The sequence below is a fragment of the Sciurus vulgaris genome (genome assembly GCF_902686455.1).
Source record: "Sciurus vulgaris genome assembly, chromosome: 2".
Taxonomy (NCBI): Eukaryota; Metazoa; Chordata; class Mammalia; order Rodentia; family Sciuridae; genus Sciurus; species Sciurus vulgaris.
The window spans coordinates 135,233,902-135,253,524 of NC_136462.1; the positions used below are offsets into that span (position 1 = coordinate 135,233,902).

General features: G+C 38.1%; 1 protein-coding gene across 7 annotated transcripts in view; it reads left to right on the forward strand.

The window, feature by feature from the left end:
• The window catches only part of LOC306650201 (ceramide synthase 3), a 140,395-nt gene that overhangs the window by 99,671 nt on the left and 21,101 nt on the right, over positions 1-19,623 (forward strand). For all 7 annotated transcript variants that reach the window (XM_079122043.1, XM_079122042.1, XM_079122044.1 and 4 more), the window contains one exon: positions 10,807-10,960. In XM_079122043.1, the coding sequence (XP_078978169.1) occupies positions 10,807-10,960 (154 nt within the window). The remainder of the gene's footprint in view (positions 1-10,806; positions 10,961-19,623) is intronic.

Sequence of the window (19,623 nt, forward strand, 5' to 3'; positions counted from 1 at the left end):
ATTGTTCCAGGCCTCATCCTAGGTGAATGGACAGCACCCTTAACTAACACCCAAGGTGGTCTGACCAGAGGCAAGCCTAGTGCATTCTCTCAACCTCAGCTAGGTGTCTTACATTTTCTGGACAGGAGCAGCCCAGTGTAGTGTTTAACTTCATGGATGTGACTCAGGCCTGGATTCAGGTCCTGGTCCTACACTTAGACCTCTGTAATTTTGGACAGATTAGGTCATCTCTCCTCACCTCAGTTTTCTTATTTTTAAAATGGAAATAAGTGTTGACATGAGGCTTAATTGAAGTAATACACATAAAATAGTTTTATAAAAATGTCTGGTACTTAGTAAAGATTCAATAATGCTGCCTATCATTGCTACAATTATTAATGAGTATTTCAAAATTTGGAGTTTAATCTAGAATCAAATCCAAGAGGTATGCTTCATATATTCCTTGGATGATAAATCACATTACTATCACTTTTGCTTTGACTGGACAGATATGTTTGTGAAATTACAATGTTGTATGATAGAAATTATTATTATGATGATTGCCATCACCATCATCATCATTATTATTATTTTTGCAGTACTGGGGATTGAATCCAGGTCCTTACCCATGCTAGGCAAGCATTGTTCCACTGAGCTACATGCCAGGTCTTGGTAGCAATTATTGATAAGGTAAAAATAGATTTTCAGGTAGTAATTGGAGATAGTTTTTTGTGTGACTTTTATAGCAGTATAAGGCCAGCACTTTACCTGTTGTGCATCTCATCGTGTCCAAAGACACCACACATTCCAGTTGTCTGTGGCTTGCATAACAAACCATCTGAACATTGATGGACAAACTTTTTTTCTGTAAAGGGTTACAGCATTAATATTAGGCTCTGAAGGCCATATATCCTCTTTGTTGCATATTTTTCTTTGGTTTTTTTTTTTTTTTTTAGAACTCTTTAAAACTGTACCAAGTAATTTTTAGCCCACAAGCTGTACAAAAACATTTTGCAGGCCAGAATTTATCCAGAGGTTATAGTTTGCAGACCTCTCTTAAAACAACAGCATTACAACAGTAGTGTTCCAACATTACAACCATCTCTAATGGTTCTTAAAGTTGACTGGCCTTAGCTAGATGGTTTTCAATTAGAGTCTCTCATGTGGTTACAATCAAATGGTGGCTGTGAAGTCAGATAGTGTCTACTGTTGGAATTTTCTTGAAGTCTTCCCCAGATACATAGTTGAAGTAGCACATGTAAAACCAGCTGGTTGGATGATTTCTGGCTGATCTTTGAGCTGGGGCTGTAGGTTGGAGCTCCTCCATGTGGCCTTGGCCTCTTCATAGCACAGTAGCTGCATTGACGCCGAGCATTATGAGAGAGGTAGGCAGACACCGTATCTCCTTCTAGAACTCTGCCTCAGAAGTCTCATCATGTCTCTTCCCACCTCATGGTTTTGATTGGAACCAGATCCCTAAAGCCAGCTCATATTCAAAGGAAGGAAACTATTTCTTGATGGAAATGATTTCCAAGAATTGGAAGACCCATTTTAAAAGCACACACCATGGAAGCTCTCAGTTCAGGGAACTCTCTTTCAGTTTCTATACCATTGTTGCTGGGTTGACTTTTCATTTAGCAGTGGAGAACATTCACCTCAGACTTTTCCCATGTCTCAAGTAAACAAGCCTGTTTGCTCTCATAACCATCAATTACAGTGTTGGGGTTGACTGTGAAGGTAGTATACTATTTTCTCCATGTATCTCAATGTTAAAAATCCTAGACTTAAGAACTTACTCTCCTGCCAGCATTTCTGAATTTCAAGAAGAATTAGTTATATGCATTTGACATTTTCTTGATCTGAGAACTGAATTCACCAGCCCACTGCAAAGAGCAGTTGGATTATGAATAACCAGTATTAACAGACTTAACTGTAAGATTTTTTGTTGGTAAAAATATTTATGTACTGACATTGACTGATTCTCATTGCTTGAAAGGTTGAGAAAAACCCCATCAAGCCACTGGAAATTTGGAGATCAGTTTTTAAGTCTTTGAAAGAATCATTGGTTTGTGCTGCTAAGGTCCTACTGTCAGAAAGGGGGCTTCTCTCAGCTGTAGTACACTGCCCTAGGGGAGCCTCCTAGCAACTTGGACTTGTTACATAATCATCTTGATGGTGCCCAAGAGGAAAATTGAATTCCTTGTTGTCAGCCTGGTTCCACCCATCCATCCAAAACTTGTAACTCTGTAGATTCAATTCTCAAAGATATTTATTCTGTACAAATTTGCTGGGAATTTACTGTGGGCCATGTGTAGATGATAGGTGCATCAGAAGGCAACTCAGCTAACAGACTCAGATCCAGACTATTTCTAGGTGCTAAGGGGGCTGTTTGCAAACTAGTTGCTCTGTTCTTCTCAATTGCTTTTGTTGCACATCTTGTGATGAGATTCAGTGTAAGGTGGGAGAAAGCTAACTGAGGTTCTACTTGTCTGAGATTTGTCTGAAAGCCTGGAGAAAAAGAACTGGAGCTTGTACATCACACTAATTTTTTTCTTTCATTTCCCTGAGCCTCAAGCATGTTTGCTTTTCACCAACAGCTCTCCCTTTTGTGTTTCTGCATCTGCATCACCTGTCTCCATTCCTCTTGCTATGTCTGAGGAGTCTCTTTAGCTGATTCTCAGTCAGTGTCAGCAAGAGTTAATAGAAATTGCTTTTCTAAGCATTGTTTCATTTATGTTAGGCAGAAATCCAAATTGTCATTGGTCAAATTACTTTAATTGCCTATAACCCCATTTATTTGCATTTTTATTTGAAACCATCTAAAATGTAGGCTTACGTTTTTCATATTGTATTCCCAACTATTATTTTTAAATTTATCTACTTGAACATTATACAAATACTACCAGAGAATCAGAGGGCAAGAAGGACCTTTCTTAGCACAGCTAAACCATTCCCCTGCCTTCTGACAGTTTGCTTCATAAATTATAAGAGTTGATATAGATTTTCCCCAGACTAATCAATCTGAAGGGAAGGTGCACTCTGTTTTGCTGATTTGCAGTCTGAGAGTTGACTGTTCATCACAGCACAGCCTCAGGTGACAGTGTGGCTTTTTGTTTTGTGGCCTGAACTCACCAGAGCTAGACATTGTAAAGAGTAGGAGGAGTGGAGAGACACAGTTACTATCCTCCAAGAATGCCTACTGGCAGTAGAAGAGATCTTTGTATCCACCCCTTGTTCATATAAAGACTCTTATTAGTGACCTGTGACTCTCGAATGTTCCAAAAAGAAAAAAATCCAAGTATTCCAAACTATAAATAATATTCAAATACCTGGCTGGCTTATCTCCAAGAGTGTGTATGCTTTTGATCATTTTATTTTTCCCACCACTGGTCACTGGATTTCAGATCTCAGCTTTTGATGTTCTGGGAAGCCACATGTGAAAGGGAATGTTATGGATGATAGGACCATAGAAACATTTAAAAATGGCTAGCAAAAAAAGGAGAGCTTTAAAACATTTTTTTTTTAAAGATAAAGGTGAAAGTATCCAACAATGCTTTTAGACGATGTTCCTCACTGGGGAAGGAAGAGAAGGACACAATGGTGCCTTTCTTTCCTCAGAAGGCCTGGGACCTGCATGGTAGGCAGAAGGCTAAGCATGGGCCCTAATGGCACCATGGTTGGCTTGGAGCCCTCGGCACTTTCGGCAGAGGAAAGGAGGGGCTTGTGTGGGGCAAGAAAGGCTCTATTGGAGCTGGGGCCACTCCTTAAGCCACACCACAGATGTAAATCTTACAACCAGACTTTCCAGTTACACACCTGATGGAGACAGTGAGTTTTGTGGCATATGTTCATTGTCTTGTTCAATAGAGAGCCCCCAGAGGAGCCCTGTCTCCCACCTCTGTGCTTAGTAGCTCCTTTATGTTGTTTATAAATTTATAAAAGACAACATCCATTCTTCAGACCACAGAATCTTGGAATAAGGGACCTTATTCATAATTTAGTTGAACTCCTTTATTAATTTATTTAGAAATAATTTCAAGTTTACAGGAAAATTTCAAGCATGTAGCAGAGAATTCCTCTACATACTCTTTACTAGTTAGAGTTTTGCCACATTTACTTATTCCTTCTCACTCTTCCACTACCCTCCACACATACATGTATATACTTATTTATGAATCATTTGAAAGTTACTAACACCATCTAAATAATTCTTTGTGCCCTAAACAATTCAGTGTGTATTTCCTAAAAACAGGGCATTCTCTTACATAATCACAGCATGGTTATTAATTGCAGGAAATGTAGCAATCCACCTTCCATTTTACAGTTTTGTCAATCAATCCAATAATATCTTTTATTGATTTTTCCCCACCACTTGGATTCTGGCCTCTGATTACATATTGCATTTAGCTGACATTTAGCTGGACCATTTTCCTATTCCTTCTTTGTCTTTCATGACATTGACATTGCCAAAACGTTTAGACCTCATATTTACTTCACAGATGAGGAATTATGGTATACCTAGGATCACACAGTTAGTTATGGGAGAAACAGTCCTAGAAATAGGACATTTTGAAACATAGCAAAGATATCTTTCCAATTAAATTTCTAGTTTAGTAACTAAATTAGATGATTAAGAAAGATATTTTTTAATTTAGTTTAGTAATTAAATTTCTAGTTTAGTAACTAAACTAGATGATTAAGAAAGATATTTGCCTTTACTATTTATTAAGTTAGACAACTTACACAGTCACTGAATCTAAGACAACTCTGAAGAAGACAGTTGCTCACCTGCAGAACCAGTATTTTCTAATAGGATTTAATGCTCACACTTACAATTAGCAAGAACAAAGGACCTTCAACATTTAATTTTCATTATAAAAATATAACTTTTGGGTGGTTGCCTTACCTAGCCCAGCAAAACCAGCTACTGTTTATGCCAAAACTGTGATTAATTTTAACTATGTGAATTCTAGTGATTAAAGGGGTTAAGATCAGAAACAAAACCAAAACCAGAAAAATCTGAGCTTTTCAATCCAAGTGGACACTAGTAGTAGCAGTACTTTATCAATATGGAAAGTTTCAAGTCCAGTGTTCAGGGGCCAAGTGGTTCTAGGAATTCAGGAGTCTGACTGTCTTTTGGCATTCTTTATGAAAAGGAAAATTCCATTCAGTCACTATGAGATCGTGACTGAATAAAATGTACAAGTATTGTATGTCCATGCATGTGCCTGTATATATGTGTGTGCTCATGTATTAGGAGAAAGTTGGTAAGTGGAGATGCATTTATAGTTTTCTTCCCCCTACTTTTTTTTAATCAAAGAAGGAGAAGAAAAGCAGATTGTGAGATTGGATCATCCTTTAATGAGGTTCTAAAAATTTTAACTGTGATATCATAACCTGCCATCACCTGTATCACAAAGGCTCCCCTTATTCTGAGCTCCTCTCTCATGTCTTAGTCAGCTCTTCCTCTCTGTAGAGAATGCCGGGCAACTGAGCCTGGTCTCCTTCTAAGTGGCTCTTTCCTCCCCACCAAGTAGAAAGTCCAGCCGGTTCTGCAGCACTGCGGCATGGGAGTTGCTCTGTGTCATTAGTGTGGGTTGCCTGCAGTAGGGAAGGGGTAGGAGAGTAGTAACATCATAGTGCTGGTGAGAGTAACAGTTATAATTATCAGTTCCTGTATACTTGTGCTAGGCTCTTTCCATGTGTCACCTCACTGAATCCTCACAGCATCCTGATGAGGCAGGTGGTGATGTTCTCAATCTATAGATGACTGAAGCCCAGGAAGGTGATGGAACTTGCTTAAGATCCTGGGAGCCCTGATCCACACTTCACAGGCTTCAGAGCCCACATCCTTGGCCTATTCCCTCTGCCCAGAGGCTTAACTCTCTCAGAGGCATTTGCACCAAAATGACAGTCTCTTCCATTTTGAGAGCTCTACAGTTTGTGTCTCTCCCTGGGCCTCCCAGTCAGAGAGGTGGGGTTAATTCCACCAGGTGACTAAGGAACTAGGGTCAGTGATACCTGCAGGTTTGAGGCAAAATACAAGTAATGTTAGGCCTTGAACTGGCTCTGATGATTCTGGTTCAGATGTCCCCTTTCTAAAACAGCAATTGACTGTTACTTGGATGGCTCCACTTTCCTTGGCCACCTCCTTTTAGATCACCCTTCCCTGCCGCTCCTCTCCCTTCAAACTCCCTTCAGAGCTTTACGAATTATACAGCTTTCAAAATGGAAGAGCCTGCTATCAAGGTTCTTCAACTCCTTGAATTTTCCATGATACCTCCTGCCAAAGAACATCTAAATATTTAGTACAATTTCCTCCAACTGTAACCCTCTCTCCTGTCTTCCCTTCAACTAGAGGGAACAGGGAAAGAAAGTTCAGTCAGAACTCTTCCATACGCCTTGTCCTTTTCTCTTTGCATGGACCACAATGAACAATTGTAAGTTTGCTAATTATTCATATTCTCTAATAGACTATGTAAAGGAGGTATTTTCAACGAGGTTCCCTTGTCAATTTGGACACTGACAAACTCCCAATGGGGGACCTAGTAAGGGACAAAGCCCTGGGCCAGGTAGGGGAGGCCCAGAGATAACTATGGGTTGTGGCCCTGCCTTTGGGAACCTACCTGCCAGTGAGGAGCCAATTTATATGAGCAACTATTGCTGCAGGGTCTACGAAGATGTTGGCAGTATGGGTCCCACAGCAAAGTTATAAATTCAGGAGTGACCAGAATAATGTGGAGACTTTTGAAGGGGACTTGCTTTAATGAACAAAAAAAACTTTTAGTTGCAAAGGGAGGTGCATTCTAGGCTTAGAGTACAGAAAATTGCCCAAGGACACAACAAACCAGAACAGCAAGGGCCTTACAAATATTATTGCCTTTAATTCCCACTAATAACCCTATGAATGTGAGCACCAGAATGTAAGCCCCACTCGTCCAGGGGTTTGGGTCCCTTGTATTCATTACTGTATTTTTAGTTCCTGCCAAATGCCAGGTAGCACTTTGTTAGGTGCTCAATGAATATTTAGTGAATGAATAAGGTTGGTACTTTTTGCTTCCACTTTAGGATTGAGAAAATGTACAAAGAAGTGGCACAAAGTCATGCAGCCTATAAATAGTAGAACTGGATTTTTTTTAAATGTGGGAAAATATGTCCTATATGAGAACAAAAAAGATCTTTTAAAGCATAATATGTAAGCTACATATAAAGGAGAAGATAGATTGGATTATAAAATATTTTTAAAACTAATATGTCAAAAAATATAAAAAGAGTTGAAAGAAAGTATCAGACTATAATAATATTTATTATAAATTAAAAATAGTATTGTTATCTTTAACATACAAAGAACACTTGTGAATCAACACAAAAAGTAAACACTTCAATATAAAAATGAACAGATACCATGGATAAACAGTTCACATAAGAAAAATAAAAATAATCAATAACATATATAAATGTGCAAAGTGTGGTGATGCACACCTGTAATCCCAGCATCTTGAGAGGCTGAGACAGGAGGATCATGATTTCAAAGCCAGCCTCAGCAATTGTGGGTGCTAAGCAAACTTTGTGAGACCCTGTCTCTAAATAAAATACAAAATAGGGCTGGGGATGTGGCTCAGTAGTTAAGTATACCTGAGTTCAACCTCTGGTATAAATATATATGGTCACTTCATATGAAGTAAAAATATAAATAGTACAATGTTCTTTTACATAGAGACTGACAAAATACAATGTTGGTTAACCAATGTTGGTTGGTTAATCTATCATAGTAGGTACTATCTATCAGTACAGTCTTGCAGGAAAGAAGTCTAGCCATATATTGTCAAATGTAAAATGAGTAGAATATTTGCTTCGAGTTTAGAATCTTAGCTATTTAAGGATAGAATCAAACAATTTTATCAGTGTTTTTACAAGTAATTGTATTCTATAAAATATGATGAAAATTGGGGAAGAACTTAAATGTCTTCGGTTAGGGACTAAATAATTATATATCCCTGAAATGGATTTCTAGGCAGATATTACATAGCATGATACATGTAAGAGGTTGGCAAACTATGTCTCACAGGCCAAATTCAGCCCACTGCTTCTTTTCATTAATAAAGTCTTATCAGAACACAGCAATATCCATTGATTTATGTACTGTTTCTACTTGAATTCATTTATGTAATTCATTAATATATTATGTATGGTTGCTTTCATACTACGAAGGCAGAGTTGAGTAGTTGCAACAGAGATTGAATGGCCCAGAGGCCTGAAACATTTATCTTTCTCTTTACAAGCACATTTACTTGCTTCTGATGTATAGCTATATTCATTGGCATGGAAAGCTCTGCACAACATATTATTGAGTGAAAAAATCAGGGCAAAAAATCACACGTTTAGTGTGATTTCTATTATATAACATCAACCGGTATCAAAGGATACAAGGAAGAAAGAAAGAAAGAAAGAAAGAAAGAAAGAAAGAAAGAAAGAAAGAAAGAAAGAAAGAAAGAAAGAAAGAAAGAAAGAAAGAAAAGGAAAGGAAGAAAGAAGGAAAGAAAGAAAGGCAGGTTAAAGAATATGTTTTTAGAAGCGATGATTTGAGTTATATTCACCAAAATATTTTGGGGTATTTGTGAGTTGTGAAATTTTTGATGATTTTTTTCTTAGTTTCTTTATATTTTTTAGTACTTCCTAAGTTTCTAAAAAAACAATAAGGCTGTATTTTTAATTGAAATGTAACTTTGAGAAATATCCTCATAAATAAAATAGATAAATGACTAGTATATTTATATAGAACTTACATCATTGTTTTTTGAAAAAAGAACTTGAACTGATAACTCGAAAAATAGAAAACAGAGCTACTAAGCAGGCACAGGGGATCTGTAAAAGCATTGCAAATAATGCCAAATGAAATTGTTTTGATTTTTAATGAGAAAATTGTAAACTCACTCATACTCACCAACACTGGTTGGGAGAATTCAATGAAACTATTCATAAACTTCTGGTGACCTTAGGAATTGTTATAATTTTGGCAAATAATTTGGCACTATTTTAATACTTTTTAATATACACCTGGGATTTTTGAAACTTTAATGTACACCTTGAAACAAGCAATTTCACTTTTAGGAACATACACCTCTAAAGAAATCATCTTCCATTTGGGAAAGACCATATCCCCCAGATTGTTTAAGCAGTGTCAAATGTCTTTAATGTAAAACTAAATGGAATTGAACATAAAAATCTCTCAAGTGCTATAATTTTGCAGAGGCAAAATATCTCTACAGGACAAAATCAGGTACTGATGAAGAAATAGAACAAATGATATGTCATGCATTGCTGGTGGGAATGCAAAGCAGCCACCTAGGAAAACAGTTTTTAATCTCTTTCAAAGTTAAATATACACTTACCACATGCTACAGAACAGTTCCACCCTATGTACCTACTCTTAAGAAATGAAAACTTAAGTTAACAAAAACAGAAGTGTGAATATTTGTAGCAGTTCTATTGGTAATTGTCAAAAAACTAGAAACATCCCTACTGTTCCTCAAAAGGTGAGGAGATAAACTTGCAGTGTATCCATACAGTGGATAACCAGGTGCTACTGAAATCCACAGCAACTTGACTGAACTCAAGGGCACCATGCTTAGGAAAGGAGGCAGTCTTCAAAACTCACACACTGTGAATCCACAAAAAGACAAAAGCAAAGGTTGGAGAGCAGATAAGTGGTCACAAATGTTAAGAGTGGGGAGGGTGTGAATGTAAAGGGATAGTGTCAGGGAGCTCTTTGACAGGATGAACTGTTCTGTATCCTCCTGTGGTGTAGTTACCAAACATATACATAAAACTTATTGGACTCTACACCAAAAACCAGGAAATTTGACTGTATGCTATTTTAAAAAATAAATGAACATAAATCCAGGTAGAAAAAAAACTGGAAGACAGTACACTAAAATTACAGTGTTATTTGTTTATGATGATGGTATTATGGGCATTTTCTTTTTTATTTTATGTTAGTTTTATAACTGAATAGTAAGATTATAAACAAACATAATCAAGAACTCTAAGATCACAGTGGTGTTTGAATATTAGGAAAGGGACAATTAGCTCTTCATACTGAAATAATATCTGAAGACACTGTGCATCTTGAGTTATAAGGGATAGTTCAAATTATGTCCAGGTACCTGTTTATGATACTGATAAAGTATGCAATTCACTTTAGGATGTGCAAATGGAAGTAATTGTGGAATTTTTGCCTTGTTAATGCTCTTTTATTTGGAAGTTTTACTTCTGTGGAATTCTCCATTCACCTTTTGTGAGTGTGTGTGTTTGTGTGTGTGTGTGTGGTGTTGGGGATTTAACCCAAACCTTGCAATACTAGGCAAGTGCTCTACCACTGAGTTACATCTCCAGCCCTTTCCATTTACCTCTGATGAAAAATAAGTGAGATTGTGTCATAATGTGATAAAAACACCATATGTACATGTTACCTCATTTGTCCCTCACATCCCCTCCCCTGCCCCTGGAAGGTGAATAGGATTAGTGTATACTTTCCTGTTTGCAAAGAAGAAACTGAGGCACAGAAACTATAGTGAAAGAAGTGGGCAGTAAAAATATCACTCGCTTTAACTTTTCTTCCAGGAAAGAGATTGTATGCACTGTTTGGTTGCTTGCCAATAGTGATACAGAAGGTAATATTATCCTACTTTTTTCTCCTGAGAATTTCCTGGACATCATTAGAAATGAAGTAAATGTGTGTTTGGGGAGAGAAAATATTTGGGTTTTGTTGAAAAATTCACAAGTGCTTTGGCTGTAATGCAATTCTCCCATCTGTTTGGTTTTCAGGATTTTATATTGCACACTGATTCTGCCTCTGCATTACCTTGAGCCTTTCTTTTCATACATCTTCCTCAACCTACAGCTCATGATCCTGCAGGTCCTTCATCTTTATTGGGGTTATTTCATCGTGAAGATGCTCAAAAGATGTATATTCTTGAAGGTAAGGTTTGTTCAAATATTATTGTTCCCAACAGGTAGACTTCATTGCCAGATTAGAGGTGAGGCCCAGATGGTGGAATGCTCAAGTTAATTCATAGATTAATCAGAATTCTTTTTTTTTTTTTACTTGGTTTGATTATTATTAATTTTGTTGTTGTTTTGTAGTGATGGGCACTGAACCTGGGGCCTCATCCATACTACACAAACACTCTACAACTAAGCTATTGTTTGATTATTATTGATAAAAATTTTCTCTATGATGTAGTTAGATATTTTTATAAGTAGATCCTGAGGAACATTTAAGAAATTGCTTTTAGAGGCTGGGAGTATAGCACAGTGGTAGAGTGCTTACCTAGCACATTCAAGGTCTTGAGTTCAATCGTTAGCAACCCTCACCCTCAACAAAAAAAAAAAGAAAGAAAGAAAAAAAGAAAGTGATTCTATTTGAGAATGTTATTTTGAACTGTTTAATTCAATAATTGATTGCTGATTTTTAAAGAATCACCTAATAAGTCAAAATTTGCTCTAGTTTGTGACCAGTTTTATAATAGTAAATTATATAATTGAGTAATATTTCGAAGTGTTTACCTCTGCTGAATATCTAATTTGCATGTAATGGTCTCTCCCTGAACTTGCTTCTACTCTCTGAAATATTGTCCATCATTTAGTTGTACTTTGTTTGTAAAAACATCTTTTTCTAAATGCAGCTGTGCATCACTTAGCAACAGGATATGTTCTGAAAGATGCATTGTTAGGTTATTTGGTTGTCATGTTAATAGGAAGTATGAAGGGTGCTCACACACATCTAGTTGATATAGCCTACTGCATACCTGGGGTATTGTCTGTGTGTGTGTGTGTGTGTGTGTGTGTGTGTGTGTGTGTGTGTGTGGTGTAGCCTATTGCTTCTATGGCTGTGATGAATGAAACAACAGAAAATGATGTGATCAAGTGTCATGATTAACACAAGATAGATGAGGCTGCTACTGGCATAACAGAGCACAGTGTTTTACAATACACTTGCTTTAATAAGTAGAAGGAATACACTCAAAAGTAATAACACAATGAATAGTAAATATATAAACTCATTACCTAATTATTTATTATCATTCTCAAGTATTATGTACTGTCCATAATTGTCTGTACCATACTTTTATGTGACTGGCGGTGCAATAGGTTTGTTTACATCAGCATCACCACAGACCTGTGAGCCACATGCTGTGCTATGATGTCAAGATGGCTGTGATGTCACTAGGTAATGGGAATTTTCTTATGGGACTACCATCATACATGTGGTTCCTCATTGACCTAAAGGTAGTGTACAGCATATGACTGTAATAACAAATTGATAATACCTTTTAGACAATAGAAGATTTTGTTTTATTTTGGTTTGAATTAGGTGTGGGCTTCGATTCCAGAACCATGTGAGAAATGAATAGGGCACAATCACTGGCTTTAGGGAAGCAGTCCACCATCTAGTGGGGAAATATTCACCTACTGGAAATTAAATATATGTACAGAATGTCCTGTGCTAAATAGAGGTTCCAGAGTCTTGCTGTGAAAGAAAAGGTAAAAGAGAAATTCATTCACTCAAGGGACCAGGGCAAGTTCCACTAAGTGATGGAGTTTGAGTTGCACTTTTAAAGCAAGGGGAAAAATCAGATCCCACTCCTTCTATGTCTAGAAAGTGTCAGGTAGCCATGCTTTAAGCTGAAAATTGCAACTGGCCCACCCTGGGTGTTTACATCTATGTATAGCGATAGCATCATATATCATCAGAATGGGTGACTTGTATGTTACAAGTAGACTGGAAACAGGCAAATAAGTTCATTTTTGAGGATCAAACTTCTGATTAATTCATTTTTCCATTTTATTAAATGTATAACAAAGATGATTGAAGAGTTGACAAGTGAAATGGACGTTGTAAAAACTGACCTGAGGGATTTTTTTCCTTTTTCTTTTTTCTTTCTTTTTTTTTTTTTTTTTTTCCATCTCTTAGCTTTTGGATCTAGAAAGAGGTATAGGAAATTGAGCTACCACTGTTTAATTTTTTTAAAAATCTGAAAGTTTTTTTTTAAATAACTAAATTACTACTGACACAAGCTTGTTTCCTGGAGAGGTGACTCTTCAAGTTGAAATGCCAAGAAAAAGAACTTTCAATAAATGGTTCTAGCTCATGAAAAATCTAAATAGTTTTTCTATGATCTGTGAAAAAATTATCTTATATCCAAATGGCTAATAAAGTTGCAGTAACTGAGATAAGGTTAAGAATTTGAAGAGTTAGATGACTTGCACATCTGTCATTGGGTTAAAGGGAGGGCCCTGAGCTGAACCTGTAATTCCATTGGATCAAGCCTTCCTGGACCTCCTGTTCCAGTGCAGAAACTAGCCCCTTATTAACTGGTGAGTGACAATAATTATAGTCCTGGAAGGGATCCAGGGAGAGCAAGGCTTAGAAGCCAGAAATGCTCTAGTTTGGTTTTGTTGTGATTTTCACATTTCTGATCTCTAACGGGTTGTGCCAGGCCCAATTAGAAGCCCATGGACCTGGCAAGCCATGGGCAAGAATCCCTGATTTCTCATGCTGTACTTTGGGAAAGCTGTTTCCAATTGCAGTTTGACAGTAGTGGTGGAGGGCCCTGCAGCCCTAATCCTTGTAGTTCGTATGACTTCAGCTGGCTTGCATATGCACTCTGTTTTCCACAGCAGTGGCAAAACTGGCTGTGAAATCAGCTTATTCCTCCAAAGCCATAAAGCCTCCTTTTAAAGAATGGTATTTGAAGGCGTAGTTGCATTGCAAAAGAGAGAAGAGGGTTAGAGGCAGGAGCTGAAATTCTTAGAGGAACAAGTAAATCAGTTTTCAACTCTATTTAAAAAGTATTTAGCATTTAATGCAATCTAAGTTGTTACTAAAGTGACTAATTAAAGCGGATACTTTAAAAATGGAAATGCAGAAGTTCATAGGCCTCCCAAAATTTCTTTTAAATCTTGTGACAGAGATGGAGAATTTGTAAGAGATTGAGAATTTGGCCTTCAATTTCTTACACTTGGCAGATTCTCAGTAAATAATTTTGAAAATGCAAATGAAAAAGTAATTTGGGAGAAACAATATTGTTTTGGGTGGAAAGTTACAAGCTAATTTATTAATCAATTACGATCACCATGAATTTGCAGAGCGGAATGAACAGAAGAAAATGATCATACTTCATAAAATTAGCATTTCTTCTTTTCCCTAACAACAGAGTTCTGGTATATACATGATGAATGAGGGCCTCCCACTCTCTGCTTTTTTCTTGAATATCTTAAATTAAGAGTAACACTGTGATATCAGAGAACAAGGTTTGTCTCTGAAACATGATTCCTATAAAAGGGGTGATTTTACGATGAACTACCAACCCATGCATCACATCAGGAAACATGAAAAGCTGACACATTCATCTTGTCATGTTCTTTGCAAACATGAGAAGTGCTTTGAAAGGAAATGAGAAGAAGCATAGAATGCTTTTGTTTAATATTACTTAAGAGAACTTGATCATCCTTAAGCTTTTATTTTCTTCTTTTTAAATATCATACTGGGTCCTGGCCAACTCAAGCATGTCTCTGTGACATCTTACACTGGTGAAGAGCCAAGTCGTGCAGGGGGAGCTGGAGCACACAGCCATTAAAGCTGGAATGGAGACACTAGCCCCTTGGCAGTGTGCCCCAGCCATCTGCAACTCACCAGGCAGTGTCTCTTAACTTCATAGAATGACACTTTGCATACCCTGCCCTGGCTTAGTTAAAGAAAGGAAGGTGGTAATAAACATGAGGAAACTGAGGCCTGGACAAATTCACAGTGATTTCTGGCAAAGCAAAAACTAGGACTTGAGTCTTTTAGCTTGAAATACTTCACCATTTTTATTATTTCTCATATGAGTTAAGGGCAGAAATTTAATAACCAGAAAATTAATTTAAAATACTTGCATGGAGTCAAAAATAGTAAACAAACCAAGTAATCAAAACAATGGTTTAAAATAGAACACAAATCTCTCAACTTACTTTTTGAACTTTTTAAAAGCACAAGAAAATATTTTGCTAGTTTTTTTGTTTGTATGGTGTAGTTTTGTTTTTAATCCCAAATCACTGCCACATAAAGCAATTAGGTAGCTAAGAATATAGGCTTTGGCAGATTCAAACCTTAACTCTCCCATTTCCTGGCTGAGTGATCTTGGGTGTATAACTTCTATGCATTACCTCAGTTTCCTCACCTACAAATTGAGGATGGTGACATCAGAACCTGCCTTGTGGGATAAAGCCCTTCCAACAGCATCAGGCACATAGTAAGCAGATAATAAACATTAGCTGATACTATCATTCTCATTACTTCTTAAGCAGGTTTCTTCTACTGACTTACAAAGAGCCTGCAAATAACAAGTTGTCTGGCAGTTGGCTTCCATCAGAGTTCTTCATTTTAGTGTGACAGCTGATGTCAGGTGTCAGAATCTGTGGCTTGCAGCCAAGGGCTCCAGTGACAGTTTCCTAAGTTGTCTTCTGCCAGTTGACTTTCATGACTCACATTCTGGATGATCCTTTTTGACACATTCTCTCAGATGTCAGCATATTAGAGAAGAAATACAAAATCTGTAATACCCAAGAAGCCCAGAAGTCTGTTAGTAGGTACTAGCAGATATAAAAACTGCACTTTGCTGGATAAAAATTTCATAAAAATGTCACAAAGGCTGATGATTGAAATAAAGTATTATAAAAGTGCTCTTGATTTATATTTCTATATTCCTGAATATTTATGCAGATTAACTAGTTTTACAATTTACTTCAAGAAACAGTGGAATTTATAAATTTATAATGGCAAAAATAACTGTACTTATGTTTCTTGGCATAAAGAATTTCAAATCTGAATATATTTCTACACTATATATTCAGCTCCACAACTAAAGAGAATCCCTGTAGAGTTTTAGAACTGGAAGAGACCATTAAGTGGTCCACCATGACACCTGGCTCCCCCTTCAAGGTCTTACTATTGTTTTGAGTGCACCACTCACATCCACATATGTGAATGCATGCTGACCTTAAGTCTCATGGTGAAGCCACTGTCATCACCTCTCCGTTATAGAGGAAGAGAGTGAGTATGGATGACGAAGTGACATGGCTTGCCAAGGTCACACAATAGTGGGATTCACACTCATGAAACCTGAGACTTCAGAGCCCAGGTTGTAATGCTGTGCTCTTCTGCTTTCCTAGTAGTTCAGTACCTGTGAATGTATGTCTTCAACACATAAGTCATACATATTCTCTGTGTGTTTATGTATTTGTCTGAATGTGTATTTAACATAGCTCATGCTCAACTTAAAATTTCACAATCTCATCTTTGACTTTGCTAGTTATCTTTGTTATCATTACTTTGCAAATAATTGATGGATTAATTTCAGCTCTTCATATAGAGAATTCTAGAAAATTGCATAAAGGCTATCCCATTTGGGGATTTTCTGACTTAAAGCAATTATAAACTAACTCTGAAAGGGTACAGTTGCTTAAAGTAGTCAGATTTGAACAGACAACCATCTTCATGGCTTTAAGACAATAAAAGTGAAAAAAATATATATTACGAGTGAGAGGTAGGGCTCATAAGTAAACCCACTTCTTCCTAGCTTTCTTGCCCCCATGGAATTACTGTTCCTTTGTCCTTGACCTAGAAGCCTCCGTATTGGATCCATAAGTACAATGAGGGCACCCAGATGAGTGCTCCAAAGAAGACCCCACTGCAGGTTTTTACCTAGAGGCAGGCCTGGTAGGAGGTCTCATCTGCTGAGCAGGGAAACAGAGACTTGGAGGGGATCAGGGGTGGGGGTGTTCCGAGGTCATGCAGATTAGAACTCAGGCATGCCCAGTGACCTGGATTCCAGTCAGATATCTTTCCTCTACCCCAGGATAACATTGTCCTGACATTCCTCTTAGACTGGGATGTTCAATATCTTTATGCAGACTATTTGGATATTATGTTGCTTTTTTGTCTCCCTAAAATGATTCCTCTTTCTAGTGTATTGGAACAATGGTTTGATAACCACATTCAGGAGTTGCAGTGCCTCTGTGGCTGGGGACACCAGTGTATCTCATCAGCTCTTAAATCCAGTTAACTGACCCATAATGGAAAAACATTAAATTAATGTTTTTTTTAAGAAAATAAACTTCATTTTGGCTTCTTTAGTCTACCTGTTGCTTGGAAGTAGGTATGAAAAGCAACTGAGAATTGTTACCCTAAGGAGATTTTGGTACCTAGGTATCTATTTGAAAACAGTCACCCTTCTATGTAATCACCTGTGAATTATTTGATTACCTGAATGATTTGCTGTACTTGCTTTGTCACTTCCCTTTGCCACTCTTAAATTTCTTGTCTGAAATATTTTCTTAAAATGGTTTTCAAAATGCTAGTTCTTTGAAGACAATGGACTGATCAAGTCATTCGATCAATTGTCAAATGAAGGAACTTGCTTCAGAGGAAAGCTGCCTAATGCAAGCATTTCTTTGACACCTGTAGCATTCGAATCCTGCCTTTCTTTCCTCTTTCCCAAATGATGTCTATGATGGCCTCTGAGCTCTTGATCTTACTGTAGTTGGAAATGAGGGCAAGGGGTGAGGAAGGCCCAAGAAAGAAGAAATCAAAGAAGCTCTGATATTTCTTGTACCCATGATTTTAAAAAAAATCACTTCACAAAAACAAAATACACCTTTATATTATCCTGAAAGAAATAGATCATCTCCATTTTATTAGAAGAGAGAAAGACACACACACACATGAACACACACACACACACACACACACATACACAGATGTCTTATATGGAATTTGAGCTTTTCACAAGGGGCACAGGCCCAATTCATGGCTTGTTAATAAATCTACACATTTATGCCAGGATGTAAAAGTTTTATTAGTGGCCTCGGGCCAAAAAGATTGGTAGAAACAGGTGCGGGGAGACTCCATGCTGGCCAACACTGTCCCCGTTGATCTCCCACTATTTTAAGTCCCTACCCCCACCTTGTAAGTCTTAGAAGAGAGCTTCATGTAACACAAAAGAAAACATATTCCTGAGAATGCATTCAGTTTGTAGAGGATGGTAGAAGAAAATAGTTTTAAAAACATTTCCATTTTGATCTCTCATGTGGGTTTTAGTGCCTGAATGATTTATCACACAGATGACATGATCTATGTTCCATTTTGGAAACAGCTAAGTATGTCATCTATGGAGCTCTGGGCTTTCAAAGGGGCTGTTTTCTTCCATTTGTGTCTCCTTGCCACATGCAAGGACTCAGGAGATCCAAGGAGAGCAGCACTGGGCACACACACTGCATTAGCTCCACAGCCTATGCTCTGGAGGCCCAAATTGTCATTTCTAATGAGCCTTGGACTCACTACAGCTCCAAGCAACTGGTATGCTTCTATCATATATTTTCAGTGTGAACCTGGAAATGTGGTTACATCTATCAAAGAAAAGGAATTGGCTTGGGGTGGAACCACTGAAACATCCCCAGAGTCCTTCACTGAGGCCTGACTACAATGGGGACTTTGGCTTAACGTCAGAACTGGCCCTTCATGGTAGCTACGTCACCTATGTAACAATTATATGGTACCCTCTAATTCTACCCACACACCAGAAATAGCTACTTACCCACTTAACCTGGACGTGAGATATTACGAAGAATGTGAGGAAGTCTAGGCTGTTGGGAGGGCCCCAGGATCTTGGCTGCCCAGCAAAAGAGAGGAATGAGGAAAAGATTAAACTGCATGAGGTTGCTGAGTTGGCCTGAAGCAAACATGGCCCTTCAAAGCTTTCTGTTGCCATCATTTTTCGTCCTCATGTCATTTGAGAAAAGGGAGAGAGAGAGAGAGAGAGAGAGAGAGAGAGAGAGAGAAAGTGTATGTGTGTGTGTGTGTTTTCATGCATGAGAGCATTTGGGACTGCCCTCTGGGGGAAGGGATGTAACTCTGGACAAGTCAGCTCCCATCAGCCCACTATAAGACCTAGAGAAGCAACAGCTGTGTGCCTACCCACCACAGGGGTAGAGAGCCTTGGTCCCGAGGGGTTCTATGCACCACATCACCCACAGGGCATTCCATGTGTGCCTTCCCTACTCCAAACCTGGCGTCAGCCCCAAGAGGATCCACATTTTCCCTAAGTCAGGAGGCACCCAACCAATCACAGGGTTCAGAGCCCCAAGTCCTTTAGACAGGAAACCTTGAAAAAGTCTTAAATTTTTTAAACTGTTTTCCTATTGGGGTTAATAACTGTCCTGTCTTCCTAAAGGACTATGGTGAGGAAAAAATGCTCTCCACGAAAAACTGTTGAAACTGTGAGGTGTAGAGTAAATGGTGGTGGTGGTGGTGTTATAGATGTGTAAGCATATATTCCACGGTGTCCAAGGCTGGCTCGATTACAGGACTGCAGTTGTTCTTTCCTGTTCTTCCCACAATCCCCAGACACTCATATCTCTCAGGCTGTGAGTCCTCGTGTGAGCCCCAGTCCACTGGAGGACCTGGAAACACTATATCTAGACGTCTGGTTAGAAAACTGGCCTCTTCTGGGGTTCTAGAGTATTAGGGAATGCTCTAGTAGGTAGCCCTGTCCTAGGAAAGGGATTAAAGCCAGGCCTCACCTTGCCCAGAAGCTTACCGAA